Here is a 21,768-nt window from a genome sequence, read left to right as displayed (position 1 = left end):
CTAGTGGCATTTTTAAGCAGCTCACAAGGCCAGTTTGGTTTCCGGGCCCGGTGCCCTCCAGCTGCCTCTAAGGATCACTTCTTTGCCTCCCAGGTCCTTCAGTCCTTAGAGAAACTGGTACTTGAGGTCAGAGATTTTAACTAGCAAAGGGCAAAAGAGGGTTAACTCAAAGGGGAGGTGCCTCCTTCTGAGGCTCTTCCATGCCTCACCCTGGATGTGCTTTAGCAGAAGGAAGAATGGACTTGGAACCAGAGGATCTGTGATTGAAGATCAAGTCTCCCACTTTACTGCCTGGGTGACCTTGGGCAAATTGCTTGTCTACCCTGGGCTTAGCCTTGCTCATCTGCAATGTGATGAGGATGAACTAGATGATCTGTATGGTCTCTCCCAGCTCTCCAACTGTGATCCTATGATTCCTTCTCCCTACCTAAAGTGCTATTGCCCTCGTGGAAGGGTCCCTTTCCTCCCTATCTCTCAGATGAATGCCCCCATCTCCTCCTGTAACTACAGCCATGATAGAACTTTCCTCTTCACAATCTACTCTGCCTGCCTCACCTTTGTCTCCCACAGATGCTTTTGCCCCAGGTGAAAATGTTACTAGCAATGATTGTGCCTGAACCATGCCTACAACTGACATCAATTTTTGTCTTGGTCTCAGACTTTATATCCCAGTCATGCTAAGCATCCTTCTTCATTACTGTCAGGTCCAACCTGATGTTAACATTTTTCATGTCACCTCAGAGGATTCCAGAGAAAGTGAGAAGAGAGAAGCATGTAAGAAAAAAGATCTATATTACCATCTTATAGGGCTCTGGGATGGTTGTCTTCCCTTCCCTTCCCTTCCCTTCCCTTCCCTTCCCTTCCCTTCCCTTCCCTTCCCTTCCCTTCCCTTCCCTTCCCTTCCCTTCCCTTCCCTTCCCTTCCCTTCCCTTCCCTTCTTCCCTTCCCTTCGCTTCCCTTCCCTTCCCTTCCCTTCCCTTCCCTTCCCTTCCCTTCCCTTCCCTTCCCTTCCCTTCCCTTCCCTTCCCTTCCCTTCCCTTCCCTTCCCTTCCCTTCCCTTCCCTTCCCTTCCCTTCTTCCCTTCCCTTCCCTTCCCTTCCCTTCCCTTCTTCCCTTCCCTTCCCTTCCCTTCCCTTCCCTTCCCTTCCCTTCCCTTCCCTTCCCTTCTTCCCTTCCCTTCCCTTCCCTTCCCTTCCCTTCCCTTCCCTTCCCTTCCCTTCCCTTCCCTTCCCTTCCCTTCCCTTCCCTTCCCTTCCCTTCCCTTCCCTTCCCTTCCCTTCCCTTCCCTTCCCTTCCCTTCCCTTCCCTTCCCTTCCCTTCCCTTCCCTTCCCTTCCCTTCCCTTCCCTTCCCTTCCTTTCCCTTCCCTTCCCTTCCCTTCCTTTCCCTTCCCTTCCCTTCCCTTCCCTTCTTTAATTCAGAGATAACTGATGCACTCAGTTTCTAAAATACAGGTCATGTATCCTTTCCATATTGGGACTTTCCCATCCCAGTTGTGATATATCACAGTTTGGTTTAAGAAATTTTGGAGAATTTTGCAGAAGCTACACAAAGGACAGCAGATGACACAGAAAAAGTTTAGAAATTCAGAAATGCATACAATGAAATTAGAGTACTGTATATCAACATATTTTATCTTTTAATACCAAAAATATGTACAAGTTCTTTTTTAAAGTTAAAATAAAGGGGGGAAGGTAGGTGGTGCAGTGAAATGAGAGTCAGACCTGGAGTTGGGAGCATCTGGATTCAAATTTGACATTTTCTAGCTGTGTGACCCTGGGGAAGTCACTTAACCTCCATTGCTAGCACTTACCACTCTTTTGTCTTGGAAGCAACACACAGTATTAAAGCCGAAGGTAAGGGTTTTTTTTTAATAAATCTATAATTATAAAGTTTTTTAAAGGAATAAATCTACAAGTATAAAGTATGTACATATATAATATACAAAATATCTGAATATTATGGTGAAAATTTTTTAGTAGAGATGCCAAAAAGTAAAACAAATTATCTAAGCCAAAAAGAAATAGGTTTATTGAGAGAGGGCCAGTCTCACAATAAAGCCAGACTCTGGTCAGCAACCAAAAACCCTGAGTCTTGTGAGCATCCTCCTTGTATACCCCCAAACTTGTACTAAAGATACATTAATTTTTTTAGATATGATTGCAGTTCCCCAAGAATCAGATATATTCATAGTTCCTCAAGAATCCAGTAAAATCAGGTCACATGGGTATGTTTGAACCACAACTTTACATAATAGAGAAAAAAGAGAAGTGACAAAACTCTGCTGTGTGATTTTTCTAAAGGATTCTTTTAGAATTATGTTTGCAACGAATGCCTGCATGATTAAGATACAGAAAATACTTCAGATAGAATTATATTTTGCTTATTTTTTTAAATCCTTACCTTCTGCCTTAGAATCAATACTATGCATAATTCTAAGAAAGAAGAGCAGTGAAAGTGAGGCAATGGGGGTTAAGTGACTTGCCCAGGGTCACACAACTAGGAAGTATCTGAGGTCAGATTTCAACCTAGGACCTCCTGTCTCTAGGTCTGGCTCTCAATCCACTGAGCCACCCGGCTGTCCCCTATCTTGATTATTTTTTTTTAAGTTTAAGATCTAATCACAAAATAACTAAATTGGGAAAAATTGCTGATACTGATGTAATCATGAGATGGGGGAGGTTTTCACATTCATAATATATAAGTATGTAAATATAAAGTTAAAATAAGTAAAGAAGTTAAAATTTGTGAAAAGAACATAAAATCCAACAGAAAACATATGAAGGCTAGAAATATAGAGATATCTTAAAAAGCTTAGTGATTGATAAATGCATGTAAAGTACTATAATAGCCTCATAAAAGGAAAAGAAAAAGAAATCCAGATGTCTCTGGTATGAAGGAAGGGCCAAAACATTTGACAGAGATTTTCCAGATCACAGAGGGCACTGTGCCCCAACCCCCTGCAATGTGGGAGGGGTACTTGTATTTTGTATCTCGGATCTCATACAACCCTATTAGGTAAGCTAGAACACCCATATTCAAAACCAGTCTCTTTATTTACATTCCAGGCAAATTTGGGTAAATTATTGAATCCCACCAGGCCTTGTTTTCTTCATTTATGAAATAGGTTTAGACCAATGGTCCAGTCCCATGTTGGTGAACCTATGCTACATGTGCCAGAAGGGACTGCTCCCCTCTCCCTCTCCACCATGCCTGAGGACGTTTCTTACATGCCCCACCCCTCTGCCCAGCAGCCCAATGAGAGCGCTTCCTCCCTCTCCTGTCTTGGGTAAGGGGGCGGGGCTCATAGGCAGCACAAGGGTTGCAGTTTGGGCACTCAGTTTCTAAAAGGTTCACCATCACTGGACTAGAAAGTTCCTTCCAGCTCTCCAGTTATCTTGCAGACATCTGCACCCTGACTTTGTAGATGAAGATGTTGAGTCTAAGAGTATGGAAGTGATTATGGAGGATATAACTGCTAAGAAGAGTCACATGCAGAAACAAATCATTTTTATTCAATACCATGAATTTAAATATAAATTAATTTATAAATTTAAATAAATATAAAGGCTTTGACTTTTATTTTTTAGATTAATTTGACATCACTTCACTGAAGCCCTCTTATGATGTCTCATTAGGCAGGTTATGCCAGGGGTGACTGAGGTTTGGCTGCGGTTTTCTATTAGAGGTGAGGCTCTGGGCTGGGCCAAAGATGAGAGAACAGGCTGGGGCAAGCAGCATAAAAGCCATTTCAAAGTCAACATAATTATTCAATCATGGAAGAGAGAGACCTGGACCTTAGACAAAGTGCCTCAGGTGGGAGATGGTGGAGACAGAGAGCTCAGGTGCTACCTTACATGGGCAGAGATACTCAGAGATAGTCTCAAAGCTGGTGTTGGGGAGGCTTCCACAAAGGGAAGAATCAGGGCCAGGAGGGGGTGTTCACCTGCTGTGCTCCTAGGAGAGCTTCCTGTTTTAACAAATTGATATTTCTTTTGTTTTAATTGATGCCTTTTATTTTTATATCTATCGTTCCTTCTTCCCTTCCTCCCTCCCTCCCTCTCTCTCTCTCTCTCTCTCTCTCTCTCTCTCTCTCTCTCTCTCTCTCTCTCTCTCTCTCTCCCCCTTCCTTCCTTCCTTCCTTCCTTCCTTCCTTCCTTCCTTCCTTCCTTCCTTCCTCCCCTGCCTTCTGACTTGGATTTAATACTCTATATTGGTTCCAAGGCACCAAGAAGAAAGGTGAGGACTAGGCAAAAACCATAAAGGTTTTTATAAAAGCATTATTTTATATGTACATTGTAACCCTTACCTCCTGTCTTAGAATCAATACTGAGTATCAGTTTCAAGGCAGAAGAGTGGCAAGGACTAGGCAATTGGGGTGAAGTGACTTGCCATATGGTGCTTTAAAGTGTGCAAAGTGCCTTACATGCATTATCTCATCTGATTCTCACAACAACCAACAACTTTATTCCCATTTTATAGATAAGGAACCTGAGGCTCACCAAGGTGTTGGTTTGCCCAGAGTACTGTAGCTAAGTAAGTGTTAGAATCAGAATTCGAACCTGAGTTTCCTTGACTCCAGGTCCAATGCCCTTTACTCTTTACCTTACTGTCTTTCATGTATTCTATATTCTGGACAGACCAGAACTCTCTTGCCTTCTATCCTTGTCCTTCCTCTAGTCTGTCCCTTTGCTTGTATGATCTCTTGTACCTGAAATGAACTCCTCTCATCTCCTATTTTTAGCTGTTGAAATCTCTCTTTCCAATGGAGAAGAGTCTTGACATCCCTACCATAACTAAATGGCCATCACCAAATGGGCAGATAATTTCTAGAGGTCTAGGGCATTGGCTTCTCTTGGGCTACTGACCCTGCTTCTGACCTGGTCCTCATCCATGGAGATGTGACCCATTCATTACCTTTGCAGATGCTTCAGCCTTCACAGTCTCCAGTAGCCCCAAGGACTGATCTTGGCACTGATTATCAAATGGGTCAAAGCCTCCCCCATGTCTCATCCGGCTTTCCTACTCGCGAATATCTGACTTCTCTGTGTCCCAGGAAGCTAACTGTTAGTGGAAAAACCTCAGTGTTCTGTGAGAACCCATCTTCTGTCTCTCTGTTTACAGAGTGGAACCAGAAAATCTAAAATCTCCATTTAATTATGGATATGGTCAATAACTAATATTAATTATTGATTAATTATTATTTAATTAATTAATAATATTAAACCAGCCTTGCGTTCCTGGCATAAATCCCACCTGGGCATAGTGAATGATCCTTGTGATAATTTGCTGTAGTCTCTTTGTGTCAAGCCCACTGGGGACCACCAGGTTGGGGGTCCCAAGTGGTAAGAATGCAGACAGACTCAGAAGGGTTTGTGTGAATCAAGTGGAAATTTTATTGTGGGAAGGGATGATATTTATAGGGAAAATGACATAGGTAAGAGAATTAGGTAATCTTCATACAGAAACAATGATAGGTAATGATTCACAGGGTAAGGACAATGAACATAGGTTATTCAAGTGATCAAAGACAAGAGTTTTCTATATGCAATGGGTCAATATGTCAATGTATAATTGCTCTGCTGGGTTCGGTAGTTCAGTGGGTGACTCCCTAACCAGAATCCTGATGAAGTTCTTGCCCTAGTGGCTTTTTGGCAGAACGTCTGACAACTCAGAAAGAAGAATAGGCTGGGTTCAAGCTAAGGGGAAACACTATGTGCCTACTGCTTCCAAGTTAATGGCTTTCCCAGAGGTCTTGCATTCCTGGCTTGGGAATCAGTACCATATTTGTGTCATAAAAAGAATTTGGTAAGACTCCTTTGCGTATTTTTGTCAAATAGTTTATAGAGTATTGGGATTCATTGTTCTTTAAATATTTGATAGAATTCAATTGAGAATCCATTCGAGCCTGGAGATTTTTTCTTGGGGAGTTCATTGATGGCTTGTTCAATTATTGCCTTAATTTCCTCTTTGTTAGAGATTAAATTCCCTTTTTCATTTTTTTTTATAAACCCTTACCTTCCATCTTGAAATCAATGCTGTGTATTGGCTCCAAGGCAGAAGAGTGGTAGGGGCTAGGCAATGGGGGTTAAGTGACTTGCCCAAGGTCACAAAGGTGGGAAGTATCTGAGGTCACATTTGAACCTAGGACCTCCCATCTCTAGGCCTGACTGTCAATCCACTGAGCCACCCAGCTGCCCCCCTTTTCATTTCATTTTTGATACTGATAATTTCATTCTCTTCTTTCTTTTTTTTTAACTAACCAATACTTTATCTATTTTATTTTTTTTTTCCTCTCCAAAGAACCAACTCCAGGTCTTATTTATTCAATAGTTCTTTTACTTTCAGTTTTATAAAATCTCCATTTAAGGAAGGAGTTCAGTTCAGAGCTTCTTCCCATTCCTCACTTGGCTACATTACTGGAACTTCTCTGAATTTTCCAGCATGCCATTGTCCATCAGACACTGCCTGACTCAGCTTGCTTTTGTGGATTGTCTTCTCCATTACATGCGAAACTTCTGGAAGTCAGAAACCATTTTTTTTTGTATTTGGATCTCTAGCCTTTAAGCACAGTGCCTGACACTTAGCAGGTGTTTAATAAATGTTTACTGGCTTTTGACAAATGCATTTGGCCTTATTTATGGAAATGACACAAAAAATGTACTAATATCAGTCCTGTTTTCCCTAAAGACCATAAGGACTTTCCATATTTGACTCATAGCTGAAAGTCCTCTTTGTCTTTTCTCCCAGAAAGTGATCTTCTTGAGAACTTTTCAATTTGTTGATCTAAATTTATTTGATCCCTCTCTTCCCTCCCCCCCTCCCAGAACTGGCAAGCAATTCAATCTGGGTTATACATGTATTATCATGCAAAACATATTTCCAAATTATTCATTTTTGTGAGTGATTACAGATTTACAATTCTCCTAATACTCCTTACAACACATAACCTAAGTCCTTGGTAAAGGAGGTATGGGTTTTGGGTTATGTTTAGGGAATCCCCTAAAGCAATAGCAGATGTATATTATGAATCAGATATGGGTCAGGTATTTATTTTCTTTGTAAACACACAATGCTAAATATAAAACTCGGGTTGAAAGTGTAAGGGTTAAAAATTAATGTTGGACTATTTGGGTAAAAATGTGGTCACTGAAAATATATTACTCAAGTCTGGGTGACTTTTTATGGTTTTTTTATTTACAAAAGGAGAAAGTGAAAAGTAAGAAAATGAGAGAGAGTAGATAATTACTCCCAGCCTGGTCCAAACCAGACAGGGCTTCAGAGGCCCCAGCAAAGAGGGACTCAGAGATAAATTAAACAAGGGTTCTAGCCATGAGGCCTCCTCCAAAATGAGGGGCCTCTCTGGAGGCTAGTGCCTCCAGAAAAACCAGTAAAAGGAGTCAGCCTTTCCACTCACTATGACATGGAAATCACTTTAAAAGACTGATATATATTAATTTAAGGTCGCCAAGGAATTCAGGTATGTAATTCCTAAATGAAAACTCAAGTCAGCAGTCAACCTTTTATGGAGTTTTTAATTACAAACAGGAGGAAGAAAGGTATTAGAGAGAGAGAGAGAGAGAGAGAGAGAGAGAGAGAGAGAGAGAGAGAGAGAGAGAGAGAGAGAGAGAAAGGGGAGAGAAGGGAATAGGGCTTAACTACCCCCTCTGCTTAGGCTGGGCCAAAGGCCCAAGCCCTTAGATAGCTGAGGAAAAGAAAAGAGATCAGTCCCTATCACTCACGTGACCAAAATGGAGAAACAGTCTCAGGGGCCTCCACCTCCAGCCTCCTTCAGAGCAAGCCCTCCTCTCAGACCTCTCCAGGAGCTCTCCCTCCAGGACCTCTCTCCTCTCAGACTCCTCCAGAGCAAAATCTCTCAGAGCAAAACCTCCTCCGTCCTCCTTCAGAGCCACCTCTTCAGAGCCACCTTCAGAGCAACCTCTCCTCAGAGCAAAACCTTCTCAGAGCAAAAAACTCTCCTCCCCCTGTCCTCAGACCCCGCTATCTTTAAGGACACCATCTAAGTCCCCTCCCCTCAGTTCTCACATCTACCAATCACTGTCCATGTCTCCCCTGTGCCAATGGTGGCTCTAGCTTAACCCAGGACCACCCAGAGGTCTGTGGCTTTGCACATGTCTGTTGAAGGTCATATTCTCAAATAATTAAATCTTGATCCTTTGCTGCAGCCCTTCCTAAATCCTGTTAGACTGAGTAGGGTGGAGATTGTATTTTCCAAGACCTGGTTCTGTCATTCCAAGTATCTCTATTGTATCAATTCTAAAATCAATCATGACTCAAAGAACTTCCTGTTCTATGCTTAAGCATAGGTCAAAACCCTTTCCATTTTTTAGCAAAAGGTTTCTGTCCTAAAGTAGTCTTAAGTAGGGAGGAGAAGGATCCTCCCATGCCAAGGGGTTTCACATTCCAATAGAGTTCTTACTATCAGTAGGAAATTTTTTTCCAGTATGAGATTTCCCAATGGGGAAATTTCCAACATTCATAAGTCTAAGAAATTTTAAGGTTTACATCACCCTCGTGATAGTTCAAAGGGAAAGATTCAAGAACAGTTTCACCAAATTTTAGAGTCTCAGGTCCACAAAGCAGATCCTTCACTAGCCTCTAACTCCAACCCCAAACTCAGAATTGACTTCACAGGAAGTTGCCACTGGTTTTAAAAACGCTTCTTTGTGTTACTTCCTGGGCATTCCTTCCACTTTACATGGACCAATTGTAGCTTTAGCTTTGCTTAGGACTGGCCAGGGGAGGCAGTCAGTCGTTTCTGCTTCGTCATCCACTATGGCACACATGGGTCACAGACCTCCCCATATCTAAGGATAAGTGGCATGTATACTTCTGGTGATTAAATCTAAAAGTAGACCAGGGGAGAGTTAATCTCATCTTCACAATAGGAAGACTAGGATAGAATTCAAGAACAACTTCAATTGGAATGGCTAGGTATCACAGTGGCTAGAGTGCCTGATGTGAAGACAGGAAGACTCATCTAACTGAGTTCAAATCCATCCTTAGATACTTTACTAGCTGTGTAATCATGAACAAGTCACTTAACCTTGTTTGCCTCAGTTTCTTCATCTATAAGATGAGATGAATAAGGAAATGACAAACCACTCTAGTAGCTTTGCTAACAAAATCTCAAATGGAGTCTGAACAGTTGAACATGACTCAAAAACAACTAAACCATAATAATAACTTATGAGTGGTCTTATATACTTCGGAAGTTGAGACTTAAGATTTTTTTTTAAACCTTTCCCTTATGTCTTAGACTCAATACTGTGTATTGATCCCAAGGCAGAAGAGTAGCAAGGGTCAGACAGTGGGGGTTAAATTACTTGCTCAGGGTCACACAGCTATGAAGTTTCTGAGGGCAAATTTCAGCCTAGTACTTCCAGTCTCTAGACCTGGCTCTCAGTCCACTGAGCCACCCAGCTGACCCTGAGACTTAGACTTTATGAGTATATAAAGCAGTTTGCAGGATATTGCACCTGGATTCTTTATTCTCCCTTCACAGTTCAGATCTACTAGCCAGGTTGAAACAGGTAACAAGACTACTAACAATTATGCTAAGCCAGGTGGCAAATATGATGCTGCCAGAAGGGATCTAACCTAACGGTTTAAAAAAAAAAAAGGAAACATCCAGTCTTTGCCAAGAAAACCCCAAGTGGAATCATGAAGACTCAGACACACCTGAAATTTCCAAACAACAATTATTTTTTAGTCAGTCACTGAGAATTTGTTGAGTTGTCTCTATGTCCATGCTGTGCTATCACTGAGAATTTGTTGAGTTGTCTCTATGTCCATGCTGTGCTAAACTTTAGAGAAGAAAAGCTGTTCAAATAAAGAAAGCCAGTCGGAATGGCTCTGCCCTTTGAATATGATGGGAAGATACTCAGACCTAAAGTAGGGGAAAGACTTTGGAAGGTTTTTTATCTGAACTCCAAGTGGATACAGGCATCCTAGGACTGCCTGGACCTTCCCTAGCATCTTCTCATTTGTCCTCACTCATTGCCAGATAATAGGAATAGGGGAAGGATGGGAGAGAAAGAGTCAGGGAAAAAAACTGGTCCAGAGAATTGAAGGAATTGCCACCTTACAGGACAAGTAGGTCATGGTTGGGTCTGCCTTTGACCTTGACTCACTCCCAGGTTTTTTGAAAGGAATTCTTTATTCCACATTAAGTATAAGGCAAACCTTATACTTAAATGGCAGTTTCTGAAGATCATTGGGCCCATTTGCCCAAAACACCCTAATCTTCTGAAGATTAGCTGATAGAAATCATAGCCAGCTAAAATAACAGCTAAGCGCAATTAGATGGTAAATTCAGGCTTGTAAAGTGCTTGAAATGTTATCTCATTTGATCCTCACAATGACCCCAAAAGGTGGATGCTGTTATTATCCCCATTTTACAGACTTAGCATTTCTGGAGAACCTGGCAATTTACAACGTAGCATCCTTATCCCCACCCTGTCTGGTGGTTTGATCATAGGGCTTGTAGAATGTCAGAGCTGGGAGGGCCTTTAGAACTAATCAAGTCCAAACTTTCCATTTTACAGATGGAGAAACTGTGGCCATCGGAGCGCAAGCAAGTGCCCTAAGGGGAGTGGAGCCTGGAACTCACTGTCTCCCTTCTATTTCTCTCTGAAGATCTCTCCCAGTGCCCGTTTTGTGTCTGAAGACAGCTTGCAGAACCCAGAAGGAACCTTTTCACCATCAAGGCCTGGGTCCTGGGGATGCCCTAAGTGCGCAGGTACCCTGGAAGGGTAGCGGGAGGAACGATGGTGAAGTGAGTGGCAAGGGGGGCCTTGCGACCCCGGGCGTGTTTCCACCTCTCTCCCCATAGTGGTCTCCTACGTGGAATGAAGGGAACAGTTTTAGCCTACGAAGGGTGGTGGGGAGCGGATGTCCCTCCCCCCTCCCCCCGGCCCCGAAAGCAAGTGGTGAGATGTCAGCGGTCACTCGGCCGTCCGCATTCACGCAGTCCGCTTCTCCGACTCCCAGACCTCAGTTTGCACGTCTGACCTATGGACGCTGTAAGAACGCAATTGGAAAAAGGGTAGGAAAACCTCAAGACTGCGGACAGCTGCGATTCTTATTTATTGGATTCTCTAGCGCCCCCGGTCTCCCTACGGAGACTACGCAGGGGCGGGGCTGAGGCAGCTGCGCATGCACCCTTCATTTGAAGGGCGGAGCTCTAGGGAATTTTCACATTCGAGCAGCGGAAGGAGGGGACCCTGAGCATGCGCTTTTGGAAAGGGGGCGGGGAGAGGAGCGCCGCGCTCTACGGCTAGAGGGCGTGGCTTGACTTGGCTCAGAAGAGCCCAGTTGGGTTCTCCTCACGGATGGGGAGAGAGGGGGCGTGACCGAGGCGTGCTTTACGACAGGTGCGCGCGGCAGGGCGGCTTTAGTCTGTGGTGTTGTGGGTGTGTGTGAGAACCGGGGCCTGGAAGGTGCTACTGCAGGCTTGGGCCGTCGTCATGTCGCACGGGCACAGCCACGGCGGGGGCGGGGGCTGCCGCTGCGCTGCAGAGCACGAGGAGCCGCCCGAACAGCGCGGCCTGGCCTATGGGCTCTACCTGCGTATCGACCTGGAGCGTCTGCAGTGCCTCAACGAGAGCCGGGAGGGCAGCGGCCGCGGCGTCTTTAAGCCATGGGAGGAGCGGGCCGACCGCACCAAGGTGGGGCCCTAAACCAGGCGGTAGCCTGGGGAGGGAGCGCTGACTGCGTTGGGGGGCGGGAATGGGGACAGGCTGGGGACGGAGCTTTGGGCTGCGGGCTACAGGGGTGGGGCAGATGCTGGCCGACTTGGGGTCCGCTGAAGAGCCGGCGAGGAAAGGAGAGGGGCCAGGAGCAATACAGAATAATGCTCTGTGCGCCCTCCCCTCCTCCCGGTCCCGTGTCTTTCTTCCACGCTCCAGAACCCAGGTGCCAGCGCTTAATGTCCCCCATTGCATATTTCAACCCGGAAAGTGAGCTTTGAGATCGTTTAGCTCTACCCCCAGGTGTTAAAGACTGATAACAGCGACTTCAGGGTTATTATGCCAGGAAGGAGAGAGAGCAATATTATCCTCGTACAGACAAGCTGGCGATTTAGCAGAATGTCTTATCATTTATTTAGCCCTTCCCTTGCTATTAAAAAAAAAAAGCAACCGAAGAATGGGGGAGGATTTGCTCTCAGGGTCACAGTTAGTGACTCTTAGACGAGTGCTCCTTTTATTCCACCAACTTAGTGCCCTCGGTGATCCAAAAAGCATCAACCACCCTCCACTAAAATTTCTTCAGTTCCACTGGGCTTGTAGAAAAAGTGTTTCTGGGATTTCCTCACTCTTGCTCTGTAAGGTAGGTAGTAAAAGGTTATCCCTATTTTGCAGAGAAGTAAACTAAGGATCAGACTGGGGAAACCAGTGGCCTAAATTCACTGCTGATAAAATTTCAGTGCAGTTTCTAACAACTCCTCTGATGTCAAATCCAAAGTTATTTCCACTACGTTATAGTGCCATTTTATATGGCACTTTTTTTTTTTGTATCACCCTCAAAGAGAAAGTATGGTGCAATGTCTAGGAAGTTTCTACTCATTTTACAGATGGGAAAACTGGAAGGTCATGTAGAAATGATTTACTCCAGGTCACTTGGCTAATGATAATATACCAACATCTCTGGTTCTTTTTCAGCTCTATCACAGTTTCTCTCGGGTAAGCTATGTGGTTCCCAGAGCAGTATCTTTTCCTTTGAACTTTTTAGTTCATTATTATTTCTGATTTTCCTAACAACCGAATTACTTTACTAAGTCCAACAGAACCAGAAAGCCAGAAGGGAGCTCTAGATTTAATCTGAATTCCCTTAGACACAACACCAAAGTGAAGTCTAGGCTATTCTTCAAATTAAAGCAACAGAAGGAAACTTCACATTGTGGCTAGGATCCACAGATATATATGCAGCTAAGCATGTGCAAGCAAGAGACTGTGCATTAGACTTGACTTGTAGAAGAGAACTGAACACCCAGAGGTGTTAATGATCTGTGGGTTGTTGTTTTTTCCCAGTTTGTAGAAAGTGATGCTGATGAAGAGCTGCTGTTTAATATTCCGTGAGTACCCTTCTAATAGGTCCCTTAGGTTTCCTCATCTTAATAAGCATCGGGTACAGTTGCCTCAATAGGTGGCTTCCTGGCTCAGTATGGCATCAATTTTGGAATGGGGTGGGGAGGAAGATTGTTTTTTTTTTTGTTGTTGAGGTGCTAAAAATTCATACTTATAAAATAACCTACATTCAGTTCTCACAAACTACCTGTGAGGTAGAGTAATAAAAATCTTATTTATCCCCATTTTACAGTTTGGGGAAATTTAGACCCAGTTAAAAAGACCCATACCTAAGTCTCCTAACTCCAAATCCTGTGTTGTTTCTATGGCACAGTAAGGAAATGTCCATTCACAATGAAAGAGAAAAAGTTCATGTGAATGTTTTTAGAATCATCAGATGTTAGAATTGGAGGGAACCTTGAGAGACCGTCTAGTCCAGCCCTCAGTTGTATAGAGAGGAAGGAACTAGGACCCAGAGAGGGCAGGTGATGGCCAAGGTTATATAGGTAGTAAGTAGCTGACCTGAGATACACCACAGCTTTCTGACTTGTAGCTTTTATTTGTGTGTTTGGGCAGGTTTACAGGTAATGTTAAACTGAAAGGAATCATTATTATGGGAGAGGATGATGACTCACATCCTTCAGAGATGAGACTGTAAGTAGCAAGGACCTTAAACCCTCACAAAAAACGGGGGTGGGTTTTTATCTGTATATGTATTTAGTGACCAGTTTTACTTTCAGCTCTTGGCACTAGTTTACTGCAAAACCCCATATTTGATTTTCACCAGGGTTAAAAACAACTCATAACACTTTGGAGGGACAGTTAATTACTTTTGGGTTATTTTTATGTGTTTGGTTCTGCAGGGCAGTAAACTTTTTTTTTTCTATCTAAAGTTCTTTCTCAGATAAGAGCTCCTTTAGTGCAACAAACTTAGGATGTTCTCATTAGAAGGGATCCCAGTGGTCGTGGTGCCCAAAATGTACTTCAGACAAGAACTCTGTCTAGACATTTTCAACAAGTGGTCAACTATCTAATAGCTACAGTGAAGGAGAGCTCAGTTCCTTTAGGGCAGCCCATTCCATTATTGTAGTGCTTATTGTTAGAAAGTATTTTCTTTATAATTGAGTGGAAACCTATATATTTTACTCAGCAATCTTAATTTTGCCTTCTGGAGACAGAGTAAGTTCATTTTATCTAAGGGATGGCCTGACCCTTTGGTTTGTTCTTTATAGTCTTTCTTGAAGTACCTCCTACTTGGCTAATACTATTCAGAATATCTAGAAATACTGATATTTTTAATTTTTTTATTTTTATAACTAGTTTCAGAATTGTATTTTGGATTCAAGGCAGAAGAGCAGCAAGGGCTATTGTTATATAGGAGGTTAAGTGACTTGCCCAGGGTCACATAGCTAGGAAGTTTCTGAGGTCAAATTTGAACTCAGGACCTCTTGTCTCTGGCCCTGGCCCTCAATCCACTGAAACTACTGTCCCCAAAACATTGACATTTTAGATGTTCTAATAAGACTGCAATTTGTATTCTCAACATTGAGTTTTTAAGAGTCCAAAGAAGTAGGCTGTTTGATGAGACCCTAGTCTTATCCTATTTATTTGATACTTCAGAGAAATACTTCCATTTATATAGTAATACTAGATTTTTTGAAATTTGAATTTGCTAAATAAAGTCTTTGAATGACAAATTGCTAAATATGTTGCATTTCATGACTTGAGGTTGATTGTTGGGCTGTTTGTTATGAGAGTGAATGAAAAACAGGCCAAGTACTGCCCTAGTACCTTTGAAAAAAAGAACCAGAGAAAAACCTCAAATTGTATTGGATTAAGTCCTAAAAGGAGGCTGCATGGAAAGATACCCACCAACAAAGAATAGCCCCTCAATGGGAAGGCTTGAAAGAAGTGGGAGATATAGTGGTACAATTGGTGAAGTAATGAAGCTATCTGAAATATTGAAGTATGACACTTCAGGGACAACTTTTGGGCAGGAAAAGATTTCATAATTGTAAATGGCTTTGAAGACCACAATATGAGTTTTGAAAATACATTTATTAGTGTAGATAAAAGTTTGACGATTTATTTATACTTTTGTTGATAAGGCTTCTACCTGGCATTGATCATCCCCTATGGATATGTTAAATCAGAAGGGCAGGATTGATCTGGTTGTAAAATCACAAAAGAATTCTAAAGTGCTCTTGAAAAATGGAAGAAAAAAAAGCCATTGTCTTGGAAGCACCAGTTTGAAATTTAACTGCCTATACCTCAAAAGAGTATGTGGCAGGGGCAGCTGGGTGGCTTAGTGATTTGAGAGCCAGTTTAGAGACAGGAGGTTAAAATTTGGCTTTAGACACTTCCTAGCTGTGTGACCCTGGGCAAGTCACTTAACCCCCATTGCCTAGCCCTTACCACTTTTTCTGCCTTAGAACCAATACACAGTATTGATTCCAAGATGGAAAGTCAGGGTTAAAAAAAAAAAGATGAGGCTTTATTAATAGAAATGACATTAAAGAAGATGGATTCTCATCTGTTTCTCAGGGTTTAAAAAAAAAAAGTATGCAGTCCCTTTGAGACAAATTATCTGGATATTTGTTTACCTGGAAAATGGGTAGGACAAAAGCTTAGGAATTATACAATGAATCCCTTCCGTTTTCTTTCTTTTTTTTTTAAGTGTTCTGGCATCATTTGCATGGCCACTATTAGTAAAACAAGTTAGAAATGCTAGATTGTAATTTACTGATAGAATTTTCTTATGGTGGAGTAGGGTAAGGAAAAATTTTTTAGACAAAGATTATTTCTAGAGGCCAGATCCTTAAGATCTCTTGGTATAAAGTTACTGACATTTTCTCTTAGAGCAGATTATCTTCTCTAATCTTGACCAGCATTTAGCATGCGTGCTTATGACAGCTGATACAACTTGTACAAGGTAGAATCCTAAATCATCTTTATCAGAATTATTGTTTATGTTAACATGTTGGTTGGTTTCTTTGAACCCAAGCATTATTTAAATTTGAATTCTTTAAGCATATCTGTAAAACACTGTTTACTGTGATTCTGCCATCAACATGGTCTTGTCCCTTATAAATGAATTTACTGTATTGACAGCTTCATTTGTCTCTGATTTTGGTGGCAGACTGTTTTCCCACACGTTTCATTAATTTTCCACCATCTCTTATGGCCATCCCAGTGAAGTACATCACATAACAGGTTGACAACTTCAGTCATGGAATTTTAAAAACTACTTTCCCTTATTGAGTACATTTTACATTTATAAGATTTTAGCTTGGGTGGTATCTATTCCCTCAGATTTTTAAGACAGAGCAAATAATGAATAAAAAAGTAAAGTGCTTTATCCCCTGTGCTGTTCTTGATCTTTTGATACTTGCTTATGTTAAGATTAGGATAGCATTGGGAAACTGCTGACGTAACAAAAAGTATTTTTTCCACAGTTCCTTTTGAATTAGAATTAAAGTTCTTTTAAAAAAAAACAAAAACAATATCGTATCATCCCTGCAGATTTCCCTTTTAGAAAGTCAGGATTAAGTGGGATAGGAGGTTTCAGAAAGGTGAATATGATATATGTTAACTTGAATTCTCTTCCTTTTCTCTCTTTAGGTTCAAAAACATTCCACAAATGTCTTTTGATGATACAGACAGAGAACCTGATCAGACTTTTAGTCTAAATCGAGACCTCACTGGTGAATTGGAATATGCCACAAAGTAAGTAAGCCTCGAGTCCCTTCTTGCCTTGAAAGCAACATCCCCTGGAGGATAGACACTTGCTTGTTATTGGCAGCTGAGAATTTGTTTTTGGCCAGTCTTCTTTCTTAATGTAGGCAATGATTAAAATATATGGAGGTTATAGCTATTGCTTGGATTGATTTTTTTTTTCCCTGTAGTGTATTGGTGGAAGCCAAAGACTTTTTAACTCCTGGGCATAAACAGTGCTGCTCTGGGAAAGCTGTAGGAAGAGGGTGGGGGTGGTGGGGGTGGTGGTAGCATAGGCTCCTCTTTACCTTCTTCATAGAATAATAGGATTTAGACCCGAAAGGAATATTTTTTTATTCCATATTTCCACCACACCATGTTACCCTATATTTTTCCAAAGCCCCGAGTTAAACTTGATTTAGAATTGCCTTTATCTTGTTTAGCATCATAATATTATGTAGTACTTAATGTGTACTGGGCATTGCTAAGCGCTTTATAAATATCTCATTTGATCCTCAAAACAACCCTAAGAAGTAAGTACTATTATTATCCCCATTTTACAAATGAGGAAAATGAGTCAGACTGTAATTGACTTGCTAGTGGGGTCACATACCTGGGAAATGTCTGAAGCTAGATTTGAATTTAGGACTACCTGACCCTGTCTAAAGTATTTAGCAACATAGCACTTTTTTTTTTTAAACCCTTACTTTCCATCTTGAAATCAATGATGTGTATTGGCTCCAAGGCAGAAGAGTGGTAAGGGCTAGGCAATGGGGGTCAAGTGACTTGCCCAGGGTCACACAGCTGGGAAGTGTCTAAGGCCAGATTTGAACCTAGGATCTCCCGTCTCTAGGACTGGCTCTCAATCCACTGAGCTACCCAGCTGCCCCCTTAACATAGCACTTTTAATGTGTCAGCACAAAGGAGAGAAATAAAGCATAAAAACCCAAGAAGGTTTTCTTGACATTTGGCTTGTTTGTGATTTCAAGTAGAAATTGGATGTTTCTGAAATGGAATTGATGTGTGGAGGATTAAATATGTCACTCACAAAGTTCTAACAATTTTTCTTCCTTGTTTCCATTCTTGCAGAATTTCTCGTTTTTCAAATGTCTATCATCTCTCTATTCATATTTCAAAAAACTTTGGCGCTGATACCACAAAGGTGTTTTATATTGGACTGAGAGGAGAATGGACTGAGGTAAGAAACAGAAAATAGAGAAGTCGCATCAGATCTTTATAAATTACAATAAGGGAGTCTAATAAGAGGAAGAATATTAAAGTAAAATAAGTTCTCCCCCAATACTCTTGATTCTTCCTCTTTTTTTCTTCATGGAAAAACAACAGGCAGTTTGATATTGCCCTACTTAGTTTAATTTTTATGGGAAGTGTGCTTTCAGCTATTACATAGCTGAAAAGAGCCTTATATAACATAGCTTAGAAAGTAAAATGATAGAATGATTGTGGAGAAAATCTGTTCCAAATAAGGCCCAGAAAAGCCATTTGCCAAAGGTCAAAAGACTATAATGAGGTAGATTTGGACAGAGATCACCAAGGCCAGTGTTTCATTGGTCACATATCTTGTCTTCTAAAGTTCCATCAGGTTATTTCCCTGTAGTAATGGATGAAAAACCTAGTAATGAACTTGAAGGTATTTTCAGGTTGAAAATTAGCACAGGGTCCTGGAGGGCTTTAAGAAATATACTGTGAAAAAGGATTGAGGAAAACTTCAGGTATATATTTTGAGGAGCAGTGTTTTAATGGCCAGTTGCCTAATTCAGTTTTTCTTGCTTTTCCTTAAGATGCGTCGACATGAGGTGACTATCTGCAATTATGAAGCATCAGCCAACCCAGCAGATCACAAGGTCCAGCAAGTCACCCCACAGACACACTTCATTTCTTAAAAGGCAAGCTGGGGCTCCCACAGAAGCTTTTGTGTCAGTGATCATGTCAGACTATCATTTGGGAAGGAAAAAGATGGGGCTTGAGAGAATATAGCTGTTTCAGCTTTCCCCAAAGCTTTGTTGCTGGGGGCCTGAAAATTGAGGACACCAAACCATTGGCAAGGGCCATTGGACTAAGGACACGTTTGGCACTGAGCACTGTAGAAATTGGGTCTTGAGCCCATTGGAAATCTGGAAGTCATGAATAGGCTCTTGCTTTCCCAGTTTGGATATGGCTGTGGACGCCTGTGTTTTTATCCTTTTGTGGCAGGACTTGTATGTGACCTTTTTAAAATCAGTAATTATCACTACTGGGTTGCTTGTAGCATTCCAAGATCTTGAGATTGTGTTCGTGGCATTTGCCAGTGAGATCTCCATCTTGAAACACCTCTCCCTGCTTGCTCCCTCCTGTTTATGTGAAGTATTTTGTGTTTGTTGTGGCTAAGCCACTTAGATCTACCAGGTAGCTGCTACCCCTTCTTGAAGTATCCTGGGATTGTGGCTGTAGAACTAGTCTCTTGATCACATTTACAGCTTTGCATTCTTTCTTGCTGTCTCTGGTAACCAATCCCTGAGGGACAATGTGTGCTGGGAACTATTGATATGGGTATAACCATCCTGGTGGTGACATTGGACCTTAGGAAAAACATTGTTTATGGCATGATGCTTAATTCTTCTTAGCTTCAAGCTAGTGTTCAGGCTCATGCCCAGAACCAGAAATCTTTAAACTCTTTTGTGCACAGCTTTCTATTTCCTGTGACTAAGAAGCTTCCTAATAAATCCACACCAGATATAACATTTGTATTTTCTTGTTTTTTTTTCATTCATAATAGTATTGCCTATTCATAGAACACTTTACGGTTTACACATAATTTTCCTTAAAAAGCCCTGTGAACAGAGGCCATTGAATACATATGAATTAGAACTTGGAAATTATCTTAGAAATGTAGTCCAAATCCCTCATTTTATCTCTTAGGAAACTGTTGCTCACAGTTTAAATGATTTGCCCAAGATCACACAAGTAGTAAAGAGAAAAAAAAGAATAGGCAAAATTCACAATCAGTCCTTAGTGAATCCAGGGATTTTGTCCTGAGAGATGCTGCTGCCTCATTCGAGGAAGATGAGAGGATTGAGGCTTACTCAAGTTGATTTCCACACAGGCTTGACCAGTATTGGCTTGAAGATTTGAGTCTCTTCTTCACCACATAAAATGCTGACTCTGAACTTCGGAAAATTTTACTCTTGGAGGATGACAGTAAATTTGGTTCCTTAATTTAGTCACAGACATTTGGCCATCTTCAAGTACTGAACATGATTGTTTTTCCTCATTTTTTGAAACCATACCTGCTCATATGTAAATAAAGGCTATGCATGTGCTGAGGGCTGTCTTTTTCTAGTGTTTCAAACTTATTTGATGGTAAGATCATAGGATTAAAGGGAAATAATTAGCTATTCTCTGTTATGTATCTTTGAAGATAAATGTTCATACTTAAGAAAGCAGGCAGTCAGCCTAGTAGTACTTTTCTTAAAAGGCAAAGAGCCCTCAACTATGGAGGGAAATGGCACGTAAGATTTGAGGAAAGGTTAATGTCGCCCTATTTTAAATGTCAGCATCGAATGAAGTTTCAAAAAGTAAACATGCTGAAAAAGGACAGTTTCAAGGACTAAATGAAACTATAAAAGACCCGACATCCAGAGTAAATTGGGCACTTGTTTGATGTATATTCACCAATCTCCAATCATAGCAGTTTTATCAATCTAGTACTTTGGAGATGAGGAACAAGACAGGAGAAACATTTGATGAGAATTAGCAAGAGAAAAGGAAAAATATGTTGAAAAATCTTGAAAACAGGAAAGAACAAGCCCTATTTTATTATACTCATTAAAATAGTAACCTGAAGTAACCCCAAGTTGCCCAACTTGCAGTCATCTGGATGAAGTTGTGGTTTAGAAATACCACAAAGTAACTATGTAATCTAAGGAAGAATTATTAGCTTCCCAGAGTAAAGGCATCAGGGACAATTTTGGGTAAGGTGATTTACAAGTCCCTTGGGTCTGGCCTCAGGGGAGGGTTTAGGGCCTTGCCATACTGGTCCTCCTACCTCTTTTCTTTAGAATTCATCTTCTTTCCTCTTTTCCAACTTTCTCACCAGGGCTTGCTTAGTTTCAGTATTGGGAGTTTGGTTCTGGTGCCTTAAATCTTATTTCATGAGCACTTGAGCCGTGTGGCCAGGGTGGTAAATGCTCCCTGGGAATGAGTCAAAGGCAAAAATCTTCAAAGAGAAGCTCATAGAAGCGATTAAATTGGGAGGTTACCATACATTCTGAGCCATGGAGGCAGGAGTGAGTCAGTCCATATTTACTGGCTGCCTGGTTGGTCATGTTAGATAAAATGTGTTTCCAGACAGCCTGATTTTCTTGGGGAAAATGTTATCCTAGCTAAGAACATTCTTTTTCACTGTGAGCAAGTCTCAATTAGTGGCTCTTTCCTTTCGAAATTATAGAATAAATAACAGCATTTCTAGGGGTCTTAGAGATGAACTTTTAGAGATACCAAGGCCTAGAGAAGGGGAATGATTTGCTCAAAACACGAGATTCCTGGGAAGAAAGGGGAGAGAAAATCTGGGTGCTTTAGTGAACTACAACCTAAAAAGCCATTTGATGGGGGCCTCCTGGAAGAGACCTGGTGCCCAGGAAAAGCTGGGTGATAACAGCCCTGACTATCTGCCTGGACCCTATCTGAAGTATTGCGTTCAGCATATTTTAAGGAGATTGAAAGCTGAACAACCCTCGAAGGTGCTCCTCCTTCCCGGTCCCAGTGCTGCGGGGATAGCCGCCGGCCAGCGGTTTTCAAGGGAAGAGATATAAGTCTAGGGTTCCGAAGCCCGGGGATTGAGTACGAGGCTGGACCTGAACCCCAGGGAGGGAGACGATTTCAGCTTCCTGCTGCCGCCAAGCGTGCTCCAAGGTCGGGTCTTCAAGCACAAGATGAGAGCATGCGGGCTCGGGCATAGCCGAGGGGTTTTC

The 21,768-nt window shown here is 41.7% G+C and overlaps 1 protein-coding gene across 2 annotated transcripts; it reads left to right on the top strand.

Moving 5' to 3' along the window:
- Positions 1–10,539: 10,539 nt before the first annotated feature.
- Positions 10,540–20,118, top strand: PITHD1 (PITH domain containing 1). 2 transcript variants are annotated; one of them, XM_007491293.3, is made up of 7 exons: positions 11,307–11,689; positions 13,052–13,095; positions 13,664–13,741; positions 16,709–16,813; positions 17,891–17,999; positions 18,601–18,705; positions 19,902–20,118. In XM_007491293.3, the coding sequence occupies exons 1-6, from the start codon at positions 11,489–11,491 to the stop codon at positions 18,700–18,702; spliced, it is 639 nt and encodes a 212-aa protein (XP_007491355.1). In that variant the 5' UTR covers positions 11,307–11,488; the 3' UTR covers positions 18,703–18,705; positions 19,902–20,118. The 2 variants fall into 2 exon arrangements, with proteins under 2 accessions (XP_056651559.1, XP_007491355.1); XM_056795581.1 differs by lacking the exon at positions 19,902–20,118 and having other exon boundaries at positions 10,540–11,689; positions 18,601–19,537.
- Positions 20,119–21,768: the final 1,650 nt, after the last annotated feature.

Source organism: Monodelphis domestica, chromosome 4, assembly GCF_027887165.1.
Source record: "Monodelphis domestica isolate mMonDom1 chromosome 4, mMonDom1.pri, whole genome shotgun sequence".
Lineage (NCBI taxonomy): Eukaryota > Metazoa > Chordata > Mammalia > Didelphimorphia > Didelphidae > Monodelphis > Monodelphis domestica.
Note: the sequence above shows the minus strand (reverse complement) of the source record. Positions and strands in the feature narration are given on the sequence as shown.

Excerpts from the sequence above, each read along its gene's own strand:
- PITHD1 (XM_007491293.3), top strand. The coding sequence starts at position 11,489 with ATGTCGCACGGGCACAGCCACGGCGGGGGCGGGGGCTGCCGCTGCGCT. Across the intron at positions 11,690-13,051 it reads AGCGGGCCGACCGCACCAAG|TTTGTAGAAAGTGATGCTGA; the intron begins GTGGGGCCCTAA and ends GTTTTTTCCCAG. Across the intron at positions 13,742-16,708 it reads CATCCTTCAGAGATGAGACT|GTTCAAAAACATTCCACAAA; the intron begins GTAAGTAGCAAG and ends TTCTCTCTTTAG.